We start from the raw sequence: 27,206 nt of genomic DNA on the forward strand, positions 1-27,206 counted from the left end.
ACTCAAATGGAGGGAGGCTATACGACTAGTTGTGTTATGTTATGGAGCTAGAGCAGACCACTCTTCCTTCCTTCGAAATCCAAGTTCACCATTGACACACCCTAACCTATCCAACACCCCTAAGCCAACCCATTACACCTACTCCCATTACGATAGTTATCCTTCGTCGAGGTGGTATAATTCCACCAGAAGTTCAAATACTGCGGTTCTTCAGCCGGAACCTCACACTCGGATACAAAAGAAGGCAACCCCCGCACAAACTCCGTATAGTTGGCCAAGGGACATGAATACCCGGGACCATCCTGGCATTCCTGTAGAGGTACAACGGCTTCGTTAAGCACGAGTCGGACGAAGGAGCCAGCAGGTGCGAAGGCGGAGTCGGTGCAGTTTAGGCGCTCGATGGTGAGGCGGCCGCCCATGGGAACGATGTCTTCGATTTTCCAGGGGGAGTTGAAGGCTACGCGGTCCGTGGGGAGGTCGGTGGGTGGGGTAGCGATGCCGAGGGCGGTGATTATGGGGGTTATGTTGCTGTCGTGGGCACTAGGGAAGGAGGAGGAGGTTAGGGGTTGAGAGGTAGAGGGGGGAGGAGGGGTTCGGTACAAGTTGAAGAAGAGAGAGTTGGATGAAGGGCCTTGGTTGAGGAGGGATAGGGTGGCGTTGACGTAGAGGGCGCCGACGGCACGCATGTAGGAGTTTCCGGGGCTGGATGGGTTGGATGACATGTTAGAGTGGGTGTGGAGGAGATGGGGAGGGAGGGTACCCTGAGCAGTAGTAGAAGTTGATGTTCCAAATGTGTGAGAAACTGATCCATTCGTCGGTGGTGAATACGTTGATCCAGTCTGATGAAGAGCGCGTGTTTAGCTCGTAGGCCGTCATTACTGCTGATTGTTAGAAGATAAAGGAGGTAATCCGGATGTTGGAGATGTACGCATTAGTGAAACCACATCTGTCCAGTTGAGGTTCAAGCCCTGATACTGAGCATTCAGTCGGTCTGCAGCTGCATCGAATTGTGGAAGGTAGTATGGCATGCTGTTGCAGATATTCTGTGCGTTGTCGTCTTGCTTGTGGCATGTAGGAGTCAGACTATCTGCGCCTTGACTGCTAGATTCAGAGATGATATTGAGCGCTGCTTTGGTCGAGTAGCTGTCATTACCGACAAATCCTTCTCCAAATTTCTGGGCAGTCTCGATGACTCTTTGGAAGTCGGCAGTGAATATCGGGAGAACGGACTCTCCGTCCCAGAGGTGTCCGTAGCGTTGGCGATATTCCTTGCCATGATTGTAGGCGTCTGTTAACCCTGCATAGGGACCTGTCCAGGTCTCTGCCTCGTAGCAGTCGGAGGGCACGAAGTAGGTCCAGTTCTTCAGGAAGGCTAGATCTCCGCTATAATTTCCTGCGATGGTGTTGTTGACCTTCTTTAGAGCCTGTTCGATGGAAGTTCCTTCCCCTGATGCGGGATATCGTTCTCCATGTCTTTTGATCATAATGACCTGATCAACGGAGCATTGCGCAGGGGTGTCGCGACTGACCCCGTAAGATACATGGTCCACATAAGGACCACGGACTCCGTCATATTTGAGGAAATTCTCCCCGTCGAACACTTTCTGGGAGATGAGTGAACTGGAGAAGATGGATGAGTTGGCTACTGCAGTGACTGCTGGGATGGACCACAGAAAAACGATTCCGACCCATAATCGCGTCATGTCGATGGTGCCGGTCGAGGATTGAGAGCAAACTATGCTTGGGGGTCTGTTGTTCAGGATTGAGCATGCACGTATATGCGCTTTCTAGATCTTCGGTATGCAGGGCAAAAGATGACTTCATTCAGGCATGCAAGAAGGGGCCTGTGGGCAATCAGACGATCGGAGGCATGTCGTAAATAACTTTTAAATAGTATGGCCAAGTCTAGGACACCCCCCTTGCATGCTGCCACGGGAATAACGCAATCCTGCGGAGTGTACTCCGTACCGCTCAGTGACTTGAACAGATTGGAGGGGCTCTTACCCTGATTAAGACCTGGTGCGAGGATGCAACAAGAACGGAGCGTAGAAAGATCCAGCCTGGGGGTGTCGCGTGAGGAACCCCGCTCGTCCGAAATGCAATTGCCCCCTCAGATCGACACCCAGAAAAGGTCCAGTCGGGAAGAGGCAGCCAAAGAAAAAGACAATTCCAATGTATAGACACAATTAATGTACAGACAATGCAACAAAGCGCCTAACCAACCAGTTGGTCGTATCCCATAGCAAATGCGCGATTTTCCCAGTGTCGAGACCCCGTAGCCGTATACCCACCCAACATCTATGCTTTCACTATCACCGTGGCGATATCATGTAGTGGGATTGGTCTCCTCGGTGTCGGCTTGATGTTCAAGGCAAGCAAATCCCGTTTGAAGGTACGCTCATTCTCTCATGCTCTTGCTGTCGTCCCCACATCTATTTCCCTTGGCGCTGCTTGTGCTTCGGGTTCTTGGAGCTATTGAGCACATATGTCAGCCATCATGCCGTAATCAACCTGCAGCTCATATCGATGTAACCTTACCAGATGATGTAGACACGGTTCTTTCTCCGCACAGGCTGTAGTTCCCGGTTGGTTAGCCTCACCCCACACCAAGCGAAGGCAGGTCTCTTCAGACGCCAATTTCTCCAATCCTGGGAAAAAGGCCTATCCAGAGTATCATACCTTGCACCCCTCACAAAGCCGCTTAACCGATGAGCGCGTCTTCATCCCCCGGACCTGCTCAACCTGTCTCAATGTTGACCCCACGCTAGCGACACCCACATTGCCGGTCTGCTTTCCGGAGCGCAAAAGACGAAGGCCATTGCCGAGGGAGAGCCTGGCGATTTGCGAAAAGGGGCGCGAAACCAGAGCGGCGGACCGGCGAGAGAAGGAGGGGAGAATTTGGCGGAGGGCACCGGTCGAGGCCCCAAGGACGGAACGGAAAGACACCATGTTGTCGGATTGCGGATAGACAATCCTTCTAGAGCCGCCGAAAGGAATGCAAGAAGACAGAAAAGCTCGAGAAATGTAGACTCGAGACCGCCGAGATGCTCTATCTCGATCGATTGTTCGGAAACCCTTCGGAGCAAATGCTGGCCGGAGTTTCTGTACCGCCGGAATCCGAGCTCCCAAGGTTGCCTGCCCTTGATTGGTGGATTCATTGGCCAATCATGCAGCACTCACAGAACCAGAGCATCTATACAGTATGCGAAAGAGCGAGACATCTGCTCACAGTACAGATAAACACTTAAGAATGTTTAATATGTAATTTATAAAGTAGTAATTTTAAGGTGTCAATATCATGCTGCATTAAGATATATACGAACAAAAGTTCCTAACGTAGGTACACAGATCTATCATTCCTATGCCCAACAAACGCCTAAACACTTCCACTTGAGATCCATCAACGGCCCACACTAAGTTTTCTAGAAAATCTAACAATAACAAAAACGAACAGAAAGACATGGCGCATTTCCGCTAACGAAGAAAGGTCGTGTAGGTCGGGGAGTCGGTATGTTCGGTGAAAGGGTAGGCCAGGTCGCTAAGGAAAGCTTCCAGGTCCGACTTCTCGTCTTCAGGGCACTGGATTCCTGCGAGAACCTTTCCAACATCGCCGCCGTAGTTCCTGTAGTGAAACAAGGAGATGTTCTGGTTAGGACGAAGAGTCGTCAAGAACTTGGCGAGAGCACCGGGGCGCTCAGGGAACTCGAACATGAATAACCGCTCGTCAGCAACGTTGCTGCGACCACCGACCAGGAAGCGTACATGCCTCTTAGCGAGCTCGTCATCACTCAGATCCTTTGCATCCATTCCACCTCTCGTCAATTGGGCGATAATCTTGGCCAAATCATCCCGGCCAGTCGAGGCGGACAAGGAGATGCCCATCAGAACGTCGGCGGACGAGTCATGAGCATAACGATAGCTGAAGGCCGTAACTGCATGAGGAAGAACAACCTCGACGAGCTTGGCAAAAGCGCCCGGCTTCTCGGGGATCCTGACGCTCAGGAGCGCCTCTTTCCGCTCTCCCAGGGCAGCGCGCTCGGCGACAAAACGAAGACGGTCAAAGTCCATGTTGGCTCCGGAGGCGATAGCGCACAGCTCCCTATTCGTGTCGGGGCTGGGGTTCATGGCGACATACTTCTTAAGACCGGCCAGAGCCAGGGCACCTGCCGGTTCGATGATAGACCGTGTATCTTCGAACGCATCCTTGATGGCGGCACACGTCTCATCAGTCGTGACCTGAATGACTTCATCGATCACTTCACGTGCCACCCGGTAGTTCTCTTCTCCAACAGTCTTGACAGCAGCACCGTCGGCGAAAAGTCCCACATCCTTGAGGAACACGCGCGAGCCAAGGTCGAGAGACTGGGCCATCGCATTGGCATCCCGAGCCTCCACACCAATGACTTTCACATGCGGTGCGATCCGCTTGAGATAAACGCCAATGCCAGCAATAAGGCCTCCACCACCGACGGCACAGAAGATAGCCTCGAGCTTCTGTAAGTTGGCCTGGCGCAATATCTCCATGCCAATGGTTCCCTGACCGGCGATCACGTAGGGGTCATCGAAAGGCGGGATCATGGTAAGTCCATGCTGCTGCTGCAACCGAACCGCTTCTTCCTTGGCTGCATCGAAGTCATCTCCGTGGAGGACCACGCTACCACCCAGGCGCGCGACATTCAGATGCTTGATAGCCGGGGTGCCCGAAGGCATGACGATAGTGGCGGGGATCTTCAGTTTGCGAGCCGAGTATGCAACGCCCTGCGCATGGTTTCCTTTTTGATCTGTATTAGCCGATCGGTCACCATGACCAGTACACGGACGCCCACCCACCTGCTGAGCATGCAATGACTCCTTTCCACCGCTGCTCGTGAGTCAGATGCGCCATCTTGTTGTAGGCTCCACGGAGCTTGAAACTGAACACGGGGAGAAGGTCCTCTCTCTTCAAAAGCACACGACACTCCAGGCGATTGCTGAGGTTGACTGCATGATGAAGCGGGGTCTCGTCGATAATATCGTAGACACGGGACGTCAGGATCAGCCGGAGGTACTATTATACAGGAATTATATGAGCATTGAGGTCCAATACAAAGTAGATAGTCACAAAAGTCTCACGTCTGGGGTTCCATTGGGAAGCAGAAAGGCGTCAGGGATGCCAAAGTCAGTTGTCGATCGCTCCTGTCCATCCTGCTTTTCCGAAGTAGGAGACGGAGGCGAACTCTCAGTAAGAGTCAGATTGCTCAGCTTTGCAGGGAGGGGAGTCGGAACGCCATTCTCAGCGACTTCGCCCGGCATGATGGCGTCTTCGTAGAATTGACTTGAGGGGTTGATTGCGATAAGAACAAAGACAAAGTCCAGAATCCGGCGGAATTCCGTGAGTCAACCAAGTAAAAAAACGGCCGGTGGCACTGGCCGTCAAACAACGTATTCCGCGGGGACAAAATTCCGTGATCGGAGCGGGAAAGTTTATGTCATCAACCCTGGACCTGAGCCCTAAACAATGTATTTTGTTGGGGGAAAAGAGAAGCTGGAGATACGAGGCAATTGGGAAAAGACGCGCATTAAGGACTTCCAAAGTTATTTACAATAGCGAGCTATCCCACCATTAGGCCCCATGTGCATTCCGCGTGAGCGGGAACGGATCGCCTTTATCGCCAGGCATTGTGAACTTACATACCCCGTACCCATACTGCCATGGATGGCCGAGGTGGGCCTGGATGAATCGCAACTTGCAAGGGCTGTTACGTACATTCAGATCCTTGACCAATGAACGTGAGCCTTAAATGATGACCGGTTGATGCAGACCCCTTTCTGGTTCTTTCAAGGTCGGGAAAGTAACAACCAAATTCTATAGATACAAGTCGATGTGTACCTGCTCTAAAGTTGTAGTCGAAAGTCAAAAAAAGGAGGGATGAAAAGAGAGTTTGTTCCCGTCGATCCGCAACTACTTATTTGAGGCAGCACATTGACCCAGAATTGACTTGGCTTTAAGTGAAATAGCCTCTGTTGAGGCACTTAGTCAAGTACCTTCTCGGAACCTTTCCCCAGCGTTCATTATTGACCGATATGCCGCCTTTTGAAGATCGACCCTTGCTAGAAAGACAATGAAATATGCGGTATTTTCTAGACTTACGGAGTACCGGGCAGACTATCGGACGATCTCTGTATGGTATGATCGGAGGGTCAAGGCTGGTATAGTGCCTTACGTTCCTGTTATGTAATGTAATGTACCGAATAGTACGAAAATTATCTCCGCGGGTTCCTTCCGACGTCATGTCCCTCCAAGTTTACGCGCATTGCATTTACTTTTGTTGAGCCGGGCAAACATCAAAAAGGTCGGCAGTCATATGAAGCTCAAGTCCTTTTACCCATTAAAGCGCTACTTGGCTAACGCTTAGCAGATTTGATTGACTCCTACTCCTGCGGCTCCAAACCTTTCACCCAATTGCCACTTCGAATCGCAGCTTTTCCTGTGACAGTCAAGATGAGCGATCCTCTCCCATCATCGTTCGAAGAACATCCGTACGTTTATGGTGTCATTTGCGCAGATCACGAGATTACACTGTCGGAAGTATCTAACAAGCTCGCATCTCCAGTCAATTCCAGGAGGAAACTTCGCTCCAAAAGTTTCGCAGACGACTCAAGGAAGAGCCTCTGATCCCACTAGGTAGGTTATTGAAGCTTGGATTCGCCCTCCCACCAACCTGCTTTAGCTAACTCTAATCAACTATAGGATGTGCTGCCACTTCCTACGCCCTTTACCGGGCCTACCGGTCGATGAAGGTCGGCGACTCCGTTGAAATGAATAAGATGTTCCGTGCCCGTATCTACGGCCAGTTTTTCACCCTTATCGCCGTGGTTGCCGGAGGCATGTATTACAGAACCGAGCGCACACAACGGAGGGAATTCGAGCAGATGGTGGAGGCACGCAAGAGCCAGGAAAAGCGGGACGCTTGGCTGCGAGAGTTGGAGATTCGGGATACGGAAGACCGGGGTTGGCGGGAGCGTCATGCGGCTATTGAGGCCGCGGCCAACGAAGCTGCCCAACCCAAGAAACCGGTCCCAGAACAGGATGCGGCTCGGTCTGCTATTGAGCCCTCTGAGCAGAAGTCAATTGGAGTATTGAGTGCCGTGAAGGATTTGCTGTCGAGACAGAAGTAAGGCTGGCAAAAGCTGGCATGGTGAAGCTGTATCTCTTACTTGATTCTCATATTGATCTGGGTATCATATTGTACATATATATGCATTCGATTTTCGTCAAAATGACACTCTGTATCTTACCCTCTTGTTCTCGGAAGTTTTGAATCCCCGGCTCCTTGATTCATAATTGATGCTCGAGACTTTCGAGTATGGGATCTTGTCGGTCTCAGTGAGGCCATGCATTTTAGCCTACGACCTGCTCATCGACGTAGCGCTTCATCATCTCAAACTCAGACTTTCCAGTCTATAAAATGTCAGACATTGCTTATTCAATGAGAACCAGCGATCATCATACTGAGATTAGATACCGTATATGTTGCTGCGGGAAGCTATTAGTATAATTTTAGGCCTAGAGCACTGACGCAAAGCTTACCAGATCTGTAATATTTCTATTGCGCTCAAACTCACGTCGAGCATAACTGTGTAATTCGTCCCTGGTCGACGAACTTGGTATCTCTTTAATCCAATTAGTATACGAGGCACATCTATATTGCGCACAAACCACGACTAACTATTCAGTGCTCGAGTTATCTCCCGCCATAGTGAGATGACACGTTGTCTTTGGATGAACTATCAATTCGTCAGTATATGGAATTTGACTGGTGGTAGAGATAATCCACATGATCAAGGCTAATGGTTGGCTTTTTGAGCTTCGACGGCCGGCTGCGGGATACGGAAGCCAGCAAGTTTAGGGACGATCGCATCTGGCTGGAGAATTATGATGTACACCACTGGTCGTCGAACAATGTTGCTGAGGGATATCAATGTAACCCTTATCCTATCGCAATCTCTTGGAAACGATCATGCAACAGTGGCGGAGAATAAGGCGGTCAAGGAAACTGCCATGCGGTACGGCTATGAAATATTTCAGCGAAGTTTGTAATTACAATACACAATTTATGTCACCGTCCCGTACCTGATGGTCTAGAGCACGGGGTCCGACTCCGGGATAGACAACGCCTCCAGACTGACATGCTCTACTGTAAGAGGGCAATAATATAGAGGTATGAGTAAAGACAGCAATATGTCATACAATACCGCTCGGTGACTCGACAGACTACATCCCGACGAAAACAAGTCAAAGAGCATCGCCTGCATAGAGTCCGAGACGGCGGAGGCCAATCATACCTGGTATATCTCACGTGACCGCGTGCCTGGCTTCCCCGAACTTTTTTCGGAGCCGCAGAAAAAAGATCGCGACGCTTGGGGATCCAAAGAGCGTCAACATTCGATTGAGCCTCGGTGTGCACGGAGATCATCATGAGGACCCCTTCTCTCGCGCGGTTGCCATACCGTGCCGTCTCTGGCCTGACCAGGTCTTCTGTCCGTCTTCAGTCCCAGAACTTCCTGGCTCGGCGATGCGCTTCGACGGCTGCTCTCCGTACTGTTGCTCCGGCTTATCAGTCTATCCTGAGCAGCCGCTCCCAGCAGAGGAGAAACGCTTCTGCTACTGCCGCTGCTGTGTAAGCATTCTCTGTCGCTTTGTTTTCACTCGCTTTGCCCTTGTCTTGCCATTCATCTATAGTTGATGCTCGATTGCTGATTGCTGTATGTAAATAACTATAGCCTTGAGGCTGCCGCCGCCACCCCCGACTCCCTATCCCAGGAGGCCATCATTGAGAACCTTGATCCTGTTGAAGCTGCGCGTCTTGACAAAGTCCGGAACATTGGTATTGCTGTAAGGCTCATGGTGGATCAGGCGTGGTTGTAGAACTAGCATCTAATATTTGTTTTAGGCGCACATCGACAGTGGTAAGACCACATGTACCGAGCGAGTACTCTTCTATACCGGACGTATCAAGGCAATCCATGAAGTCCGCGGTCGTGATTCAGTTGGTGCGAAGATGGACTCCATGGACTTGGAGCGTGAAAAGGGTATCACCATTCAGTCCGCTGCTACTTTCTGTGACTGGGTGAAGAAGGACGCGGAGGGCAAGGATCAGAAATATCACCTTAACCTGATCGATACTCCGGGACACATTGACTTCACCATCGAAGTCGAGAGAGCGCTGCGCGTTCTGGATGGTGCTGTCATGATCCTGTGTGCTGTTTCTGGTGTTCAGTCTCAGACGATCACGGTTGACCGGCAAATGAGACGTTACAACGTCCCTAGAATCTCCTTCGTCAACAAGATGGACCGTATGGGTGCCAACCCCTTCAAGGCTGTTGACCAGATCAACAACAAGCTCAAGATTCCGGCTGCTGCTGTTCAAGTACCCATCGGTGCAGAGGACGAATTCGAGGGTGTTGTCGATTTGCTTCGCATGAAGGCGGTGTACAACCGTGGGCAGAGTGGTGAGGAGATCTTCGAGACAGACGAGATCCCTGACAAGGTCAAGGATGTGGTGGAAGAGAGAAAGCGAATGCTCATCGAGACCCTCGCCGACGTTGATGACGAGATCGCCGAACTCTTCCTCAGCGAGATTGAGCCTACCGAACAGCAACTGAGACAAGCCATTCGCCGGGCAACTATCGGCCTGAAGTTCACCCCTGTCTTTATGGGATCCGCACTGGCAAACAAGTCTGTTCAGCCGATGCTGGATGGTGTTATTGACTACCTTCCCAACCCAGCCGAGGTGCAGAACCTCGCTCTTGACAAGAAGCGCAAGGAGGCTCCCGTGAAGCTGGTTTCCTACAACTCCTTGCCTATGGTCGGTCTTGCTTTTAAGTTGGAAGAGAGCAACTTCGGCCAGTTGACCTACATCCGCGTGTACCAAGGTACTCTCCGCAAGGGTTCGTTCGTCTACAATGCCCGCAACGACAAGAAGGTCAAGATTCCTCGCATTGTTCGGATGCACTCCAATGAGATGGAGGAAGTCAGCGAGGTCGGAGCTGGCGAGATCTGCGCCGTGTTCGGTGTGGAATGTGCTTCCGGTGACACCTTCACTGATGGACAGCTCGGATACACCATGTCCTCTATGTTCGTCCCCGAACCCGTCATTTCCTTGTCCATCAAGCCCAAGAACAACAAGGATGGTGCCAACTTCTCAAAGGCTATGGCCCGTTTCCAGCGTGAGGACCCAACCTTCCGGGTGACCTTTGATGCGGAGAGTGAGCAAACTCTCATTTCTGGAATGGGTGAATTGCACCTTGAGATTTATATCGAGCGTATGCGTCGTGAGTACCGCGTCGACTGTGAGACTGGTCCGCCTCAGGTCGCCTACCGTGAGACGATTGGCGAGCGCGTCGAGTTCGACCATCTGCTCAAGAAACAATCGGGTGGTCCTGGTGACTATGCTCGTGTCGTTGGTTGGATGGAGCCGACTGGAAGCCTTACCGAGAACCACTTCGAGGAACAGATTGTTGGAGGAAGTATTTCGGAGAAGTTCCTCTTCGCTTGTGAAAAGGGTTTCCACATGTCTTGTGACAAGGGTCCTCTTGTTGGACACAAGGTCCTTGGTACCCGAATGGTTATCAATGATGGTGCTACCCACATGACTGATTCGTCCGAAATGGCCTTCAAGATTGCCACCCAGCAGGCTTTCCGCAAGGCTTTCAAGGAGAGCAACCCCTCTATCCTTGAGCCTATCATGAAGACCGTTGTGACGGCCCCCGCTGAGTTCCAGGGTGACGTTATCGCCCTCTTGAACAAGCGTAATGCTACGATCAACGACTCTGAGGTCGGCGTGGATGAGTTTACTGTGTTTGCCGACTGCAGTCTAAACGGCATGTTTGGTATCAGTTCTCAACTGCGTGCGGCTACTCAGGGTAAGGGTGAATACACCATGGAGTTCAGCCACTACGAGAAGGCACCTCCGCACCTACAGTAAGTTCTTCTCTCTATTGCCCTCTGTAACACAAGATCGATGCTAATTCAACACTCCAATTGTAGGAAGGACCTTATCGCGAAGTACCTGAAGGCCCAAGCCGACAGGCACAAGAAATAAGCTTGTCGCAACCCTGCAAATCAACGCATGGAATGACTTCGTGAAGGCTGACCCACTTCCTGAAGCTACGCTACGTCAGTGAACGCAGTTCAACGGGATATCTCATTACGCCTCCTCTCGGGACCTTGAACATACCATCCCCCACCCGTGCCCTATTCCCCCGCCTACCTCTTTCCCTTCTCGGCGTGTATTTCACTACGAAGACTATGTTTTCATTTATGTTAAGATAATTTGGCGCCATGTATTATTTATCAAGCAATATAGACGGGCCCTGTGGGCATTGAAAAGCTTCAGTACCACTGGGCCGGGTGGGTAGGGTACCTTCGGCCGTCTATCCCCGACAAAAGCGAGGCCGGTTTCAGACTGTACATATTGGACCATTTTGGTCGTTATCATCTCCTCTCATACATTTAAATTAGCACAAACTGAGATTATGTCTCGACTATCATCTCCTGATAAATACAAATGCAAATAATGCTCCAATGACCCATATCATAACCAATATCTATTAAATCCCAGGACCTTGACCCATCTGTAAAACATCAACTTGGAAACACAAAGCTCTACAAACACTTCATCCCACTATGCAGAATAAAGAACAATTCTTCCGCTTTCTCATGCGATCTATGATATCTCTAGATCTTCACCCACTAGCACCCATATACAAGACATTCAGTGAACCAGACCCCCACACCCCCCACACACCATATCAGGAACATACACATATCGTCATTCACTGCGGAAAGAAAGCCGAAAGCTCTAGAACATCTCACACGTGGGTTTAGTCTAGAAGGCCACGTCGACGCGTCTCCAAGCGCCTTCTTGATTGGTCTGCCCTACAAGTGGATTTTCGCGATTCCTTTAACATCTCTCCTCTTTCTAGGTTTCTATTGGTTGGAGTGTGAGTCATGGTTTAGCCTGGCCGTCCACGTGGATTCAGCTTGTACTAGGTACGTCAGGTAAGGGTAATGCCGAGGTCATTCACTTCTCAAAGGCCCTCAAGACGGAAAGAGCGGCGACGGAGAAGGTCGCCACGCGATTGTGGCCTGAGTCAACTATCGTTAGCATGTTGTTGTTCTCTACGTTGAGGCTTTGTTGCTTGACGTACCACCATAGCTAACACGCTCCCACCGGACACGCTTTACAACTGCAGCGTCCTTCTTCGATTGGTTCTCCCAGACCTGTATCTCGTTGGGCCCGTTGTGGTCCTTCTTCGAATGAATCATCTTTCCAGGGGTGTCCTGCATGTTCTCGCCTGTGGCGGCGGCCCAAACACGACGGCCTTCCTGCCAGGGGATCTCCACATCATTTGCCGCGTGGATGATGAAGAGGTCCAGACCCTTGTCCGTATAAGCGGGGTTGGGGTCGTCCTTGACTGTGGTGTTGACTCCGGACAGACGTGCGACTCGTGCAGCGGTGTCCCAGCGATCGACGATGTGGCTTTTGGCCCAGTTCTGCAAGCGAGGGTAGGCAGTCAGTGGAGAGAGCATTGGGGGTGTGATTCCCTTCATGCTGTAGGTGTCGATGAGACTTGGAACATTGCTGAAGCATGCTAGGAGGATGACGCCCGCGAAGGGCTCCGGGTCTTTCAGTGCTGGTTGTATAGCGGTGGGATCTGGAGAACCGAATGCGAAACGCTCTGCGACTGCGGCACTGACGGCAGTTCCTAGACTCTGGCCCATGATTACAATACGTGAGGGGGGTATGTGCAATGGGCCGGAGGTGAGGTAATTGAGTAGGGAAACTCCATCGGTGATTAAGCCCTCTTCTGTGGGTGTACCGGTCGAAAGACCGAAACCGCGGTAGTCAATGGCAAACACATGAACGGGATTCTGAGGTGTTGATAGACCAAGAGTCTGTCGATAGATGTCTGGTCGCTGAGCGGAAGCGAGGTGGGCAGCATTGCCGTGGACTGGGATTAAAAGATTAGCTATGTCAGGTCCTATATGCCGCTACATGTCGCGATCTACACCCTCTACTTACAGCTAACTACCACCCTAGCATTGGGGTCGCTTTTAAGGAGCTTGAATGCAGGCGTTTGGGTATAATCGTCCGGTGGTCCGTTTGGTTCGTTCGCGTTCAGCTCCTCCTCATGCTCATGGCACAAGTGCAGGGGCAGGAGATGCCATCCGTACAGCGTTTCGTTGTCAGGAGTCACCAGATTGAAGGGCTGCACCTGAGTCTCTATACTTCTAGTCAACAAGCTTGTTCCCCGAGTATGGCTTGGTCACGTAGACCGAGTTCGTCTAACGTACTGAGAAAGCCGAATGACTCCACCAAGTTGACATTCTGCCAACGAGTGGGATTGATCTTATTCACGTAGAGTGCACTGAAACGATTAGAAGACGGGTCAGTTAAGATGCACTCGTATATTATGAGTCCTAATCCATGAAATGGAAAAGAAGCATACAATCTCTGGACTACGGGATACGTCATGGCGCAGACGAAGATCATATAGAACAGGCCACCGGCGGCCAGCGTCCAGTAGGCCTTTTTGAAGATGGACTGAAGCTCAGCCATGGCTGTTAATATCCTACACGTAGTTACACACAGATTAGCGGGTTTGGAAGGTCGGTATGGAGGCAAAATGCAAGTCGAGATGTCCCAGAAGTCGCTTACTTCAAAGACCCGTTGATGGATAGTAGTTGCGATAAGCAGACTCAAGTCATGCGAACGTTCAACAAAGCGTCATAGAGATAGCACAAGAGCTGGGGAGATTCACCTAGGAGCATTCACCCAACGTGACTTGTGGAAGTGACAGAGTGAGTTATTGAATGTGGAAGTCCCATAAAAAGGCCGGAGATACTGAGGCTCGGCGGTGGTTTTCCCCGATCACGCCTCAACTTCCTTTCTTTCTCCGCCGCCATTTTTCCCTTCTCCGCAACCCCCTTCCCCCCCTTCATCCCAGCTGCTCCGGAGGCTGCGAAATGACAGCCGTCCTAACCTATAGGCTTACTTATTGGCGCGTAACGGCTCGTCAATAAATTAATTATAGCATGGCAGAGAAACGCAGACTCTCCGCCCGCGAACGTCGCGAACCCGCGGCGAAGCGACGAGCTTCCGAAGCCGTTTCTCGACCATCCCCTCAACCTCAACAGTCCTCCAGAAAGAAGGCTTCTACTCCAGTTGTCGTCCCTTCACCACCACCGATACCCCCGGAACCTACCGAAACCCCTTTGCCTACAAAGATAAAGGATGGAGAGGGTCTTCCGACTACGGCCTCGCCGCAATCAACCAGTCTCACGGCGATAGAGTATCAGTCGTTCGCAGAAAGGTACGACTATCACCTTGGTTGTCAATTACAGAGATTATATGCCTGCTTTTGCCCAAATTCCAAGCCACTGACCAGCAACAGTGCGGTTCTTTTAGCTTCCTTGGAACGATCGAAGAAGAAATGGTTAAGCGATGGCATCCTGGAGAGATACTGGACCAAACCCAAGAAAACAAAGAGGGAGCAAATTGAAGGGAAAAATCCACCTAAGGAGACTATGTCGAAGGTTGGAGCTTGCAACATCGTGGTTGGACCTCATCTCTTCGACGCGATGCTGTACACTGTCAAAGATCCCAATGCGCCGCCGCCGATCCAATACACCACCCCCCAACGCCCGATGGTCCACTACGGCCACCCGAACAACTTCCAACAATACCACCCCTATCCTCACTCTCCTGCTCCATCCCAGAATGCACGACAACATTCCACCCAGGGCTCTCCGGCGACCCCGGGAACACCTCAGCCCGGTTACTCTTCTGGCAGTCACCCACCCCCTTCGCATCCCGCTCGAACCCCGAGTCAGCCACCCCACCGTGCTCCTGGCCCCCAGTCTGCGCAACGACCATCACCCTCACAGAATCCTCAATCCGCTCAGCCGCCAAAGCCTAGTCCTGACCCCGTCATTCAGATGCTTGCAACACGAGCTGCTTCCGACCCTGACCTGAAAGCCTTAATGCGAGTGGTGGCGTCGAGCAAAGCGTCCCAAGAGCAACTGCGTGCTTTCCAGGCTCACATCGACGAACTCAACGCGATCATTCGTGCAAGGGAACAGCAGCAGCAACGACAACAGCAGCAGCAGCAGCAGCAGCGACAGTCTCAGCCTTCCACTGCTGCCCATCCGCCCCCTTCTCGACCGTCACAGCCTCCACCACAAACCCCCCAGCCTCAGCAAACGCCGCAACAGTCGCAATCTCAGTCCTCACAAAAGCCTCCTCAGCAACCGGTTCAACAAAAATCTCAAGGGCAGCCACAACCTCAGACTTCGCCGCGTGTTGAGGTACAAGTTCCGAAACCCTCCCCGTCCGCCGCCTCTGCCCACCCTAGCTCAACCCCGAATCCATCACAGCCACCCCAGACTCCCACTCCTCAGGCACCGAAACCGACACCCCCGGCTTCAATAAAACAAGAACCAGGTGTGGCGACGTCAGGCCAATCCACTTCTCAGCCGGTATCGAGCCCCAATGTTACTCCAGCTCCGGCCGCTACCCCGGATCCGCAAAAGCAGTCAAGCCCCGCTGTACGGCCTATGCCACCTCAACAACAGCAGCCCGGTCCGCGACCGGGACCCCCATACCCACCATATCAACAGGCTTCCTACCAAGGCCATCCACCTGCTATACAATCTCGTCCTCCGCAATATGGGTCGCCGGCACCGTATTATCGCCCAGCGCCACCACCGCCCCCTCCAAGGCTCAACTACAAATCTGTGGTCTTTGAATTTACGTCGCCACTGACTCCATATGGTAGTAGTACTTCCGGACATGCAGGTTCAGGTGACCGCTATCTATTTCCCGAGTACACGATCTTGGAATGGCTCCCTGGAGGTAATACTGTTCTTGCATCATTTTTACTCGTGAAAAAGGTGGATCCAAACACACCCTTTCCCCTAGAATCAGCCTCTGAGACAACCACTTCACGAGCTAAAGGAAAGGCCTCGAAGTCCAAGTCTAAGAAGGCGGACAAGAATAAGGAGCAAGCTAGCGAGGTAGACAAGGAGAAGGATAATGACAAAGACAAATCAAAAGAGAAGGCCGATAATAAACCCGAGCCTTCTGCCACTGATGCCAAACCTGACGGCGATAAAGCCGCAGGCAGTGCCCAACCCGAACAGAAAGCCGAATCATCCGCAACACCCAACAAATCCTCCGCCGACAAAGAAGATTCAAAGGGCAAGAAAGGAGACGCCAAGGACACCTCAAATCTCAAGGAATGGTACCAACCCGTCACATTCCGCATCTTCAGCAACAACCCCAAAGTCCTCGAGCCTCTAAGCCGTGTCGTGAAACCCCCAGAGGAGGTGCGCAAGCACATGAACGAAATCATGGACCGAGCGGAACGTGCCCCTGAAGGATTCCTGGCATATCGTCTACCCCATGAAGAGCAGGACGATAACCAGGGTCGCGAGGCAGAGGATACAAAGAAGAGCGGAACGCCAGTCCCTGGTGGACGTGGCCGGTTACAATCCAGAAGCAAAACAATAGATGAGGAATCCGACATCGAGAACATTGACAAACCCGCTGCGGAAGAGGAAGAGGAAGAGGAATTAAAGGATTACTATGGCCCACCCACTGGACTTCCGCCTTTGGGTGCGTGAGAGATAGATACAAAACGTCCATAGGAGACGCAGAACTAGATTAATGCATTCAGGATATGAATACATGACTTTTCACTCTATTCTCGACATAGCTCCCATTCATTCAACCATCCTCCTCCCTATGTAAGAAGCATGTGGTGTTGGATATCTACATACTTGGGCCTCCGGCCTTTACATTCACGTCACGTGCAGTTGATCAATATCAGGTGCTTTTGTATGAGCGGTGGTGCAGAATTTCAATCCTTCTTTCTTGGGTGTGGTGGTTGAAGCTTGATGTACTTGACCTCGACATCATCCACTCCTGTTTTTCGTTCTTTTTTTTCAGACAGGTGAAGTTTCCCCGATAAACAGCTGTAATATCAATTTTGACACGGTGGTCACGATGCAATATGTTCTGATTTTGGGAGGTTTCATGGAGATAGGACCAGAAGGAAGTTCTCACTCGCAAGAGATCACACGTGTCCAGATAAATCATAACACAGGTAGTAAGTATAGACAAGATTCTGATGGGCCAAATGCTATTAAACACTGCCTCCGGCTCGTCCAGTGCCACTGCCATCACCAATTAAGCCTGCAGTTTCCAATAACCATCTAGCACTGTCGACGTCAGAACCGCCTGGTCCGGCCTTCAGGTTAAGGTTGCGTCTTCGCTCTGCCTCGCGAGCTTCAAATTCCCACTTGGCCTGTTGTAATTCAACAGCGCTTTTGCCGCCATCTGCGGAGGTGGCTGTGGGATCAGGGACTAGACCCCACACTTCTAAGTTGTAAATCTCAATTTGCGTTTTGGCTGTGTTCTCCGGAGTAGATCCTGAGGGTGGGGGGAGAAAGACGCCGTTACGGCCGATTGGCGAAACATGGAACTCGGCGGTTTCAAGACTGACATCGATGGTTAAACTACCGGCCCCAAGAGGAGTGGGAGGCTTTTTATTGCTTCGTGATGAAGGGGGAATTTGGCAACCTATTGAAATGCCCGAATTTGCGGAGAAGTAGGCAACAGGTGCATTCGGCTGTTGTACAGATGGGGAATTGTTTCCTTGTAGAAGCAGGTGTTTGGGTGAGAGTTGGAAAAGACATGGAAGAACTGAATCAGAAAATTTGGAAGTGGTCTGAGTTGACGTTGATGACTTCCATGGCTGTGGTAAGTATGCACCAAGAGTTACCATATCGCCTGTTTCGGTGGCACCTTCGAGTACAAGAAGGGTACCTGAGGACCAGGTAAGCACGTGGTGGGAAAAGGAAGTCAGAGAGGATCCGTGTGCGACTGTTGAGAAGACAGGGTGTAGGCGCGAGTTTCCACGGAGGAAGTTCAAGCTTTCGGAGGATGAGGGAAGAAAGAATGAAAGATGTGATATGGTGCTTGGGTCCAGAATCATTGATTCAAAACTACCCGGGAGCGTAATGGCGGGAGGCGAAGATAGATCTTCCGGAGGTTCTTCGACCGGCTCTGACGCGGCCGAATCAGCCCTATCGCGTTTTTGGGATAAGTTGAGATTTCTGCTGAAAAGAAGATGCTCAAACAATGGTGTCAGAGGATCAAAAAGGTATGGGAATGATGAAGTCACGATCCGAGAGAATTCTTTGTAGCTTATCCCGCCGGATGGCTCCTGTCTGAATGCCGCCATGATACTATCGGCCTCCGCCCGAATTGCTTCCATGCGCTTTCCATTTAAATCGGATGTGTATGTCCTTACAGGCTCAAGGAACTTCAAGGGCGAAATGACAATAAGTAACATCAAGAGGCGACGGAGCGTATCAGCGGATATTCGAGCTTCGTAGACGGCCCTGTCCATGCGGGAGTCGTGCTTGAAGACTTCAATGGCATCCAAAGATTCCAAAGCAGCCAGTGCAAGGTCATCATCTTCCTCGTCCTCATAATCATCATTAAGTGGCTCGTCGACAGCAAACCCTGGAGCATGGGAGCTCGCCGCAGATGAATCTGCATCCTCTTTCACTTCATCGTCATTACTTTGCTGATCAACATCTTTCCTTCCAACATCAGCAAGACTCCCAAAAAGCAGCCGTATCCTATCTCTGCGCGCTCTCCTCAGAACCTTTCCATATCGTTCAGTCAGCAAGACAATCACTTTCACCATAGCGTCAAATGTTAGAACGCTTGGCGCTAACGTATTTTGGAAAGGAAATGCCCCCAAGTACGAGACCATGCGGAAAATCACCGGGCCCGCGTCCAGAGGACATTGAGAATCACTGCTATCTGGAATCCCCAAGAAATCAGAGAGTATCTTCTCATTCCAGTATTTCCAGCCACCTTGGTCAATAGCGCGTGTAAAGAAGTTGTCTTTTAGATGTGTCAATTCCAAAGGAGAGAAGCATTTTGTAGCAAAGCGTTCCGCAAGCATGTAGCTCAGCTCCTCTATTTTCTTGTTAGAGACAGGCTTGTTCTGTAAACATTCGTTGTTATAGCATAGAATAGCCCCATAGGTACAATCTCAAAGAAGAGGATGGACTACTGACCTGGAGAGGACGCCTGGTTCTCAGATTCAGTCGACTGGCCTAATCCCATCTTGGCATACAACAGGGTAAAAATTGACAGCTATGAGAATATGGAAAGTATCCAGGCAAGATTGAGCCGTGAGTGGATAGCAGTGGACAGTTGTAGCTTAATCGGTATGCTCCGTAGTGATGACGAAGTGAAACCCACTTTATGTATATGGCTGACGATCACCATCAACTACTGGAGGTCGACCCGACAATCGAGGGATCTGCGTGGGATAAGGGAAAAGGGACGCGTCAACCCATCAAATCTCCGAGAGACCGAGAAACAGCCAAGCAACTTTGTTGATGGGGAGAGAAGGAAAGTCGGGGGGGATGCTTGCTAACAATGGGAGGGCGAGTCCCGCATGCGGGAACCAGACAGCCTTGGCACCTGAGGCATGACACAAGTGGGTTCATCTGCACTAACTCCTTTCGGGACAGGTCCAGGCACCCACGGCACCCAGGCACCTAGCATCGCGACAGCCACTCCAGCCATCTCTGGGAGGTATCAAGGGTTCTGAAATCATTTATATTCATGTTAAATATCCACAGCTCCTTTCTCATGCCACCACTCACTAGCAACAGATACGGAGGAAGAGAAGTCCATATGTCAAGAATGCAACAGAGTGCCAGACCCTACAGCATAACTATTCCAACACCACCCATCTTATTCTCGTCTGGAAGGTTCTTGTCATTAACACCTCCAGGAACGGGGACCGTCCGATAGTTGTAGAGATAGTAATGAAGCTGGCCGTCACCTGCTCCAAATTTGAGTTGTTCCAGGAACAGAGGGTTGTCGTGCAAGGTCAGCGCGTTGAAAACGTCGAAGCGAGCCTATTGTGAGAATGGGATTAGCGACGTGTCTAGGACCCCGTTGGATGCGGGGAAGTCCATATAATACCTTCTTCGCGAGGATGAGAGCGTCATTCATCAACAGCAGCAGTCTCTCTTTTAGAGCCTTGAGGTCCCCGGTAAAGGCAGTTTCCGTGGCATAATAGTACAGATAAGCTGCGCGCACATTGTCGTGCTTGGGGTGTTGGATCACGGTAGACTCAAGGTTGTAGAAGGACACGCAGTCAGTGATCTTATGGGTTTCGGCGTCCTCAACCACGTAAGACCAAACCACCTGTTCCTTCCCGTCCTCGTCTTTGTGTAGCAGCCAATGCTCAATTTCCTCACGGGTGAAAGCCTGGTTCAACGCAAATCGCTGGGAATACCGCTCCAACAGATCCTTGACAGCATCAATGTCCTTAGCCTCCATAACACGTAGCCCGGGAGTAGAGGTATGGCTGGCAAGGTGGTTTCTGGTGATCTGACGGGCTTTGGTGGAGCCACGAGGAAGATGCGAAAAGCCGATCTCGTAGAGCTTCAGCCAATCCAACGGACGGTGGTAGTACCTGCAAGAGCTCACAGGTGTCGGCAAAACCACACCCGCAGTGTAGACTGCCTGGTAGATGCCACTCAGATAGCAACGACGGGTGATCTCCTTGATAAGAACAGGGGCTAAGCGCTTGGAGCGCAACTTCTTGTGAATGCACAGGAAGTTAATCTCCGTCACCTTGAGCTTTTGATCGCGCACGCGGATCTCCGTGGGGACACCGCAGATGGAAGCAACCAACTTCTTCGACTTGGTAGCACGGACACCGACGTGCCATTCCTTCCTCCAGCCCGGCGACATCAGAGCCCTGAAACCCCATTTCAGTCAGCAATGGGCGATAATAATTTAAGGGAGTATAATGCTGTGAACCAACCAATGCAAAAAGGACTTCGAGTATCTGAACCGGAACATAGCATTGTCATCTTCGACGTAGTGGTATGTCAGCAGGTCCCACAGTTCCTGGAGTTCGTCGTCATTCGTAAGGTCCAGTGTAGTCCACTCGAAACCTTCGATCAGCGCATCGGGGGTCTTGGACACCTTCTCGGGATCGATCATCTTGATAGGTCCGCCAGCATCGTTGGCCGATTCATCGAAACGAGGCACCGGTTGTGTCTGCCAAAACTTGTACGAAGCCATATCTTTCTGGTTCTTTCCACCCACCGCCAGACCGGTCAACAGTTCAGAAATATCCATCTTTCGCAGAGCATCCGCAGCCTTGTCCTTATCCAATCCAGCCAATTCGTTCTTCAGGGCGGGGTTGTTCTCCAGCAGCGCCTCCGCCGCCTTGGAGGTCAGCTTTTGACCTGGCACATACTATGGGCTACCGGTTAGAGGGTCTCGATGCATTGAGGGATGGAAACGTCAGGCTCAGGGTGGGCAAGATACTTACTTCGGTTTTGGGCGCCTCGGGGGCCTTGCCCTTGTTATCCTTGGGGTCAGACATGACAGCTCGCGCGATGGGAATGAGTTGAAGTTCGAGGGTCGGACCAAGGTGGGCGCGGGAAGGTTTTCTAAGCCCCACGTAGCCGTGCCTTGCGCGGGGAGAGAAGCTTACAGTCTTACACGGACTGCCGCGGCAATGACAGCCACCCCCTACATTTACTATAATAGCGCCACTTCGGGACCTTCCAAGTGATTCTAGAACTCGTAGATAAAATATAAGATTAACTTTGTTGAAAGAGATTGACCATCCCGTCTAGTTCTATCCAGGCATCATCAGACATTAAAAAACATGCAACCAAGGCACCAGCCCTTGCTTGCGGGTATCACCAGAAATGTTGTTGAAACCTCATGGTGAGGCAGAGATATTCCATTCACATGCAGTAAACAGTAGAGGTGGAGAGGAGAGCTTGTTCAGCTCTGCAGACTGGGCTTCGTCTCAATCACATCCAAAAATCCACCGACGAGGAGTAGACTACCAGTGACAAAGGTCATGACAGGCGCCTCGTCTTGAGCTACAAGGCCCCTTTCTCTTGTCGCGAGCTCCCGGGCAAAGTCGACCGCTTCTTCGATAGTACCGTAAACCTTGACCTCGGTGCGTGGATCAATTGAACGCCATTTCTCAGCAAGGCTCCTCTGGACCTGTAGTCTCTGCACATCGTCTGCATTCGTGTTCATGCTAACGAGGTCAGGACGGTAGCCTGCATCCTTGTAGGTGACGTTGGTGCAGAAGAGAGCATGGGTGAACGGCTGCTCTGAGCCCAATGCTGCAGCTAGAGTCTCGTAAAGAGCCTCGGCAAGGGCATTGCTATCGCGGGTCTGCTGGTTGAAGATCAGAACGCGTAGCTTTTTGTTCGCGGCTGCAGTTGAAGAAGAGTTGGCGTGGATCTGAGAAGCAAACCACTGGCCAGCTAGTCTGATACTCTCCAGTGTATGACCCCCATCAAGATACCAGGTAACATGCTTCTCTTGCCGCGTCTCACAACGACCTCCAAGTCGGGCGGACTCCAACCCTTTCCGGAACGCCGGTGGCAAAGGCTGTGCAAGGACATCGGAAGGGATGTCCTCAATTCCGACCTTCTTCAGAAATTCGGCGGCCGCTGCTACGGCTACTGCCGCATTTGTGTATTGGAAATCTCCAGCCAAGCCAAGCTTCACATCGCCGTCGCTGGTGAGTTCGGGGTGGCCCCTCACTATTTCCAGTTGAGTGCCCCTCTCTACTGCGCGATCGTACAAAACCTTCTCCGCGGTTGGAGGTTGCGGAGCGCTGAAAGCTTTAGTACCAGGCTTTATAATACCACCTTTATGCCAAGCTATCTCTTCAATGGTATTTCCAAGCATAGCAGTGTGGTCGATGCCCAAGCTGGTGATCGCAGTCGCAGCTGGCTTTTCAATGACGTTTGTGCAATCATATTCTCCGCCAATTCCGCACTCGATGACCGCAGCATCTACCCCCTCGCTGATGTAGGTGTGGAAAGCCATCAAAGTCAGGTACCGGAAATACTGGGGTTTTGTTCGTAGGCTTGTAGGGTCCTCGCCCGCCTTTTGGGCAGCCTCTTCAAGTCGATCCCATACCTCGAAGAAGTATTTGGTGAACTTTTCTTCGGAGAGTGGCGTATTATCAATCTGGATACGCTCGCGGGCGAATCGCAGGTGAGGTGATGTATAAAGCCCAACCTTGTTGAGCTTGTTCAAGGAAGTATTTGACTCAGGAGACTGGGACGAAGTATACTGGGACAAAATGGAAGAGATGAAGGCAGAAGTCGAGCCTTTGCCTTTCGTCCCGGCAACGTGAACAGGATTGATCTGGTTGAGGTCCGAAGGCTATATGTGATACAGAAAGTCGGGTTAGTCATGTCATAAGACCATACTATGCGACAAATGACTCTGCGCAGCGGAAGAGGTGGCAAACCTGGTAGCCAATGCGTCGAAGCCACTCTATAGTCTCCGGCAGGGAGCGTAAGTTCATGTCCTTCCTAGACACCGACTTTCTCAATTCTTCAACCACTGCAAAGTTGGTTTGCAGCGAATTGAGGGCTTCAATCGCAGCCTGCAGTTACGTTAGAAGGTTATGCCATCATTTATGTAACCAAGACTCGGTCGGATGCGCCCATACCTCATAATTCCGAGACATGTTGGTAGTACGAGATGAAAGTCGACGCAGCTGACGAGACGTAAAAGGGGAAGAGAATGATCGAAAGCCCCTCATTAGGGTCGAATAAAAACCCGCTCACGTGCCTTTTTCGAGGTTGAAGGTTTGCAGGCCGATTACCACGCCGGTACCAATAGATAGAGGCCTGAAATCGAGCGATGGAGTTCAGACTGTTCTGCCGGCAGTAATGACGCTAAGCCCGAATACCTATAAGACCGAGGTATCCGACAAATCAAGTTGGCCAATATGGGCATTTGTGGGCCTTCCCGCTATTGTCTACATAATACCATTATTAAAATCATCGTAGCTGTTCATATGAACCGGTTACCGCTTACTGCTTGTGGCTGACTCTCTGCAAAAGAGCCCCGTAATGGCATGTGGAAGCTGGAAGTTGGGTGGAAACCCGACCCAGTCAATTATCGGGGGCTGAGTTCTAGATAAGGAGACACTGTCCCGATGAACTAACTACTTTTTAATAGCAGAGGCCAGAATTCATCTAGGGGCGACTTGCTACCTTGGCGGTCTGCTTGAAACAAGGGTGGGATGAAAACAGCCAATGGAGTATCTATCCATCGGGAAGAAATCACATTAAGAGTTGGTGGGGTTCTATGAAAGAGAAACAAAACGAAGGCCGGTGCAGAACTTGAAACAGTAATGAGATGGGAAGAGAGGAAGATATAAGAAATGAAGGGATCTAAAACCAAGTACACGAGTAAGTAATACTAGATGTACAGGAACACGTAATGGACATGCAACAAGAATGAATTTTAGAAAGGGATGGGTGGAAGATACTGGCAAGACACACTACTCGATCCTCGTTTTGCCCTCCTCAAGGAAGACCAGCCGAGCATTGCTGTAACCTCTCTGGTGCCTTCTTGCAGGAAGTAGCTGGCCAACTATCGGGTCTGAGCGAGCTTTTATGAGTGCGTCTTGATACCCTTCAGAGCCTGCTGTGGGTGTGTTCAACTTGGGCCAGTTTACCTGTTCCGTTGGGTTAGCGTGAATAAGAGCAGGTACTTCGACTGACCAAACTTACATAGAGCATTCCATGAGCAAGGATGAAACGTGCACACCAGGCGCTGACAATGAAGCAGAAAATGACAAATAAACGCAAAGGCCACACAGTGGAGTCTGGAAGACGTCTGGTGAATGTAGCCACCATAATGAGGAAAACGCCGGCAGCGAAGATATACGGAACGGATTGGATGATGAGCGGTCGGCGGTCCAGGAAGAGCTGGATGTTACCCAAAGTGGAATTTGGGGGGAGATAAGTGCCCAAGAACACGTCAAATCCATCCTGTCGGGGACCATCCATGAAGTTGTTCCGCACATATCGTGTAATGGAATTATTCAAATCCTGGAGCATACCAGCTCGAGTGCGCTCACCAGTCCGCGTGAAATCGGTCTTCAGTGCCCCAGTACCGGAATAGGACTTGGAGACAACATCTGCATTATCTGCCCAAATGTTACGGAACAGATTCTCGAACTCGCGATCGTCATTCGCTGCTTCCCCTGGCCGCAAGACCCCTGCGTCAATGAGCTGGCGTGTTATGGCCCAGCGTCCCAGCATACTCTGAACCACGTTTGTTCGATCCAAGCAGTCCATACAATTTGTCCGGACCACGCTGGATTGCGCGGAGCGTATGTCCAACTGACCACCAGGGGCACCCGGGTTCTCTACACCGCGGAAGTAACCGCCTCGTGTTAGACCATCCATCAGCCGTTCCAGTAGCAACTCTGCGCGATGCCATTTAAGACCCTTGGTCTCATTGTGGAAGTCGAAATATACGTAGTGAAGTCGGTCCATCTCCTTCTGTCTGACACCTGGCTCTACAGCGTGCACCTTCTCCGAAGTTGTCTCGTCAGCTTCGGTGGTCTCGGTGGAGGAGGACACTAGAACGCGAACCAACTGCTCGTAGGCACTTTTAACACGCTCTTCCCTGCCCTTCTGGTTCACTAGATTGACCAAGTAATTCTCGCCATAGACACGAATTTGCTCGGCAAAATGTTTGCGAGCAGCGTCAACAGCAGTTTCAACCCCACGGACTTGGAGTTTCGGGGTGTATTTGAGGTTGTTGACTTCGGCCCAATACACGGGCACGCTCCCTCTGGTTTGCACGAACGCCATGACCTGGAGATCTTGGGCTGAGCCGCCGGCTTTCTCCTTTGCCAAAGGCTGACCCCCGGAGAATCCGGAGAGACCCCCCGTCGCATCATTCAAAATGATAATTTGCTCCGTCTCGTTGTAGTTAGACACATGACCTTGTTCATCTATTCCGCGTGAGAAATATCTTGTTCCAGCACGATGACGGGACCTTCTGGTAATGAGAGCGAATGTGAAAGAAGTGGATTTGACCTTTGCTGGCGTGATGCGTAGCATCCCGAACATTACAGGCAGGATGTACGGGTCAACTCCAGGTTGCGGCCCGTAGCGCATACCTGTAGTATCTTGCTCTCCAAGACTGAAGTCTATTAGGTCTGACTGGATAAACCGGTTCCAGAAGAATCGATCATCGGCCCGCTTCCACATGGGAAGATTAGGGTCACTCTGTGACTGCCGTTGGAAGCTGTTGGTAATGTCTAAAGCGTAGGAGAAATACATCGGGCCAGTACGAAGCAGCTCTTTCAACAGTGCCAGATATGTATCCTCATCATAGTCGTGAAGAGAGCGCTCGCGCAGGGGTAGGAACTCGGTCGCCGCAACTTTATAGACCATGTGGCCGCGTAGCCGTCCTACGGGCAAGGCCTTGGTGATAACTATGATGTATTTATCTGCGTGAATTAGCATGAGTGCATCGTCAGATCCTGCACCAGTAGAGACTTACCCAGCTTCAGCTTGATGATACCCAGGATGCCTGCAATGCTGGAGATGCGCTTAGCACCGGAAAGGGTGCCATTATTGACCCGCAAGTCGCCGGTCGGGCGCTCAATAACAAGGGTCGGAGCATTCGGAGATGATGGTGAGGTGAAGGCATAATGAGAGGAAGAGGCGTGCAGATTGATGTCGCGAAATGGCAGAACGGAAGTAGCCATTGTTGGCAGTTACCCACTAATTGGGATGAAGAAGCTCAGAACCGAGAAGGGGGGTTACTAGTGAGTAAGAAGGATAAATCAGGGGAGGGTTAATGAGTGTGTTGAAAGTTCAACGCATATTGCGCAGAGGTCGGGAGTCTGAAAGGAAGGTAGGATCAAGCGGACAGCAGGCAGAGACGTAATGTCAGGAGCCCGGGGTTGATCTCCAGGGAAAGGCTCGGGTAGACAGGCGTACGTACATACCTACAGCGCCTCGTTGTGCCAGCATGTGCTGGTGGTGATAAGCAAGGCTGGCCGGACGGAACAGGCCAGGGGCGCCACACCGCCCCGCAGAGCGGCCAGTCGGCTTGGGCCAGGTGTGGCTGAATCCCTTCGTCATCTACCACCAACAGGCCGCCATCTAACCTCCCAGCATCCCGAATCCGCCTCCAGTACTTTTATTCTCCCTCCATCTCGAGCCATCCACCTCGTTCGACTCCCTCTCGTTACGGTACTGTGTGCGCCACGTTTCCCTTGACATCTCCCGAGGAAGTTTTCCCCCC

At 51.2% G+C, this 27,206-nt stretch overlaps 12 protein-coding genes across 12 annotated transcripts; 3 read left to right on the forward strand and 9 right to left on the reverse strand.

Moving 5' to 3' along the window:
• Nucleotides 1-119: 119 nt before the first annotated feature.
• On the reverse strand, nt 120-1,703 carry BO94DRAFT_459757 (histidine phosphatase family protein; the record flags this gene model as incomplete). The annotated part of the gene is made up of 4 exons (XM_025607856.1): nt 120-540; nt 601-702; nt 761-878; nt 929-1,703. The coding sequence occupies 4 exons, from the start codon at nt 1,701-1,703 to the stop codon at nt 120-122; spliced, it is 1,416 nt and encodes a 471-aa protein (XP_025470344.1).
• A 729-nt stretch (nt 1,704-2,432) lies between these two features.
• On the reverse strand, nt 2,433-2,949 carry BO94DRAFT_459857 (50S ribosomal protein L36; the record flags this gene model as incomplete). The annotated part of the gene is made up of 3 exons (XM_025607860.1): nt 2,433-2,472; nt 2,539-2,573; nt 2,680-2,949. The coding sequence occupies 3 exons, from the start codon at nt 2,947-2,949 to the stop codon at nt 2,433-2,435; spliced, it is 345 nt and encodes a 114-aa protein (XP_025470345.1).
• Nucleotides 2,950-3,285: 336 nt separating this feature from the next.
• On the reverse strand, nt 3,286-5,400 carry BO94DRAFT_511255 (threonine dehydratase, biosynthetic). The gene is made up of 3 exons (XM_025609757.1): nt 5,113-5,400; nt 4,831-5,047; nt 3,286-4,772 (listed from the first exon to the last, which is right to left on the reverse strand). Exons 1-3 carry the CDS (start codon nt 5,290-5,292, stop codon nt 3,475-3,477), a joined length of 1,695 nt encoding a protein of 564 aa, XP_025470346.1. The 5' UTR covers nt 5,293-5,400; the 3' UTR covers nt 3,286-3,474.
• Nucleotides 5,401-6,323: 923 nt separating this feature from the next.
• Nucleotides 6,324-7,291, forward strand: rcf1 (respiratory supercomplex assembly factor RCF1). The gene is made up of 4 exons (XM_025609758.1): nt 6,324-6,332; nt 6,399-6,519; nt 6,594-6,664; nt 6,731-7,291. Exons 2-4 carry the CDS (start codon nt 6,482-6,484, stop codon nt 7,156-7,158), a joined length of 537 nt encoding a protein of 178 aa, XP_025470347.1. The 5' UTR covers nt 6,324-6,332; nt 6,399-6,481; the 3' UTR covers nt 7,159-7,291.
• Nucleotides 7,270-7,999, reverse strand: BO94DRAFT_347015 (LYR motif-containing protein 2). The gene is made up of 5 exons (XM_025607079.1): nt 7,818-7,999; nt 7,710-7,767; nt 7,571-7,653; nt 7,493-7,516; nt 7,270-7,441 (listed from the first exon to the last, which is right to left on the reverse strand). Exons 1-5 carry the CDS (start codon nt 7,899-7,901, stop codon nt 7,382-7,384), a joined length of 309 nt encoding a protein of 102 aa, XP_025470348.1. The 5' UTR covers nt 7,902-7,999; the 3' UTR covers nt 7,270-7,381.
• Nucleotides 8,000-8,254: 255 nt separating this feature from the next.
• BO94DRAFT_563961 (elongation factor G) lies at nt 8,255-11,547 on the forward strand. The gene is made up of 4 exons (XM_025614387.1): nt 8,255-8,660; nt 8,764-8,875; nt 8,934-10,963; nt 11,030-11,547. Exons 1-4 carry the CDS (start codon nt 8,458-8,460, stop codon nt 11,082-11,084), a joined length of 2,400 nt encoding a protein of 799 aa, XP_025470349.1. The 5' UTR covers nt 8,255-8,457; the 3' UTR covers nt 11,085-11,547.
• Nucleotides 11,548-11,568: 21 nt separating this feature from the next.
• On the reverse strand, nt 11,569-13,859 carry BO94DRAFT_486836 (alpha/beta hydrolase). The gene is made up of 6 exons (XM_025609020.1): nt 13,704-13,859; nt 13,495-13,617; nt 13,340-13,413; nt 13,068-13,268; nt 12,193-12,996; nt 11,569-12,130 (listed from the first exon to the last, which is right to left on the reverse strand). Exons 2-6 carry the CDS (start codon nt 13,602-13,604, stop codon nt 12,066-12,068), a joined length of 1,254 nt encoding a protein of 417 aa, XP_025470350.1. The 5' UTR covers nt 13,605-13,617; nt 13,704-13,859; the 3' UTR covers nt 11,569-12,065.
• A 188-nt stretch (nt 13,860-14,047) lies between these two features.
• BO94DRAFT_511267 (uncharacterized protein) lies at nt 14,048-16,728 on the forward strand. Its single transcript, XM_025609759.1, has 2 exons — nt 14,048-14,358; nt 14,440-16,728. Exons 1-2 carry the CDS (start codon nt 14,081-14,083, stop codon nt 16,667-16,669), a joined length of 2,508 nt encoding a protein of 835 aa, XP_025470351.1. The 5' UTR covers nt 14,048-14,080; the 3' UTR covers nt 16,670-16,728.
• A 462-nt stretch (nt 16,729-17,190) lies between these two features.
• BO94DRAFT_582971 (uncharacterized protein) lies at nt 17,191-19,190 on the reverse strand (the record flags this gene model as incomplete). The annotated part of the gene is made up of 2 exons (XM_025615518.1): nt 17,191-19,040; nt 19,142-19,190. 2 exons carry the CDS (start codon nt 19,188-19,190, stop codon nt 17,191-17,193), a joined length of 1,899 nt encoding a protein of 632 aa, XP_025470352.1.
• Nucleotides 19,191-19,798: 608 nt separating this feature from the next.
• BO94DRAFT_582972 (glycylpeptide N-tetradecanoyltransferase swoF) lies at nt 19,799-21,483 on the reverse strand (the record flags this gene model as incomplete). The annotated part of the gene is made up of 4 exons (XM_025615519.1): nt 19,799-19,996; nt 20,064-20,847; nt 20,914-21,353; nt 21,430-21,483. 4 exons carry the CDS (start codon nt 21,481-21,483, stop codon nt 19,799-19,801), a joined length of 1,476 nt encoding a protein of 491 aa, XP_025470353.1.
• A 200-nt stretch (nt 21,484-21,683) lies between these two features.
• Nucleotides 21,684-23,673, reverse strand: BO94DRAFT_532527 (tetrahydrofolate synthase). Its single transcript, XM_025611133.1, has 3 exons — nt 23,596-23,673; nt 23,392-23,529; nt 21,684-23,303 (listed from the first exon to the last, which is right to left on the reverse strand). Exons 1-3 carry the CDS (start codon nt 23,611-23,613, stop codon nt 21,894-21,896), a joined length of 1,566 nt encoding a protein of 521 aa, XP_025470354.1. The 5' UTR covers nt 23,614-23,673; the 3' UTR covers nt 21,684-21,893.
• A 384-nt stretch (nt 23,674-24,057) lies between these two features.
• On the reverse strand, nt 24,058-26,923 carry BO94DRAFT_532529 (putative phosphoinositide phosphatase (Sac1)). Its single transcript, XM_025611134.1, has 3 exons — nt 26,457-26,923; nt 24,668-26,403; nt 24,058-24,612 (listed from the first exon to the last, which is right to left on the reverse strand). Exons 1-3 carry the CDS (start codon nt 26,662-26,664, stop codon nt 24,436-24,438), a joined length of 2,121 nt encoding a protein of 706 aa, XP_025470355.1. The 5' UTR covers nt 26,665-26,923; the 3' UTR covers nt 24,058-24,435.
• Between the last annotated feature and the right edge of the window lie 283 nt (nt 26,924-27,206).

Source organism: Aspergillus sclerotioniger (assembly GCF_003184525.1).
Source record: "Aspergillus sclerotioniger CBS 115572 chromosome Unknown BO94scaffold_6, whole genome shotgun sequence".
Taxonomy (NCBI): domain Eukaryota; kingdom Fungi; phylum Ascomycota; class Eurotiomycetes; order Eurotiales; family Aspergillaceae; genus Aspergillus; species Aspergillus sclerotioniger.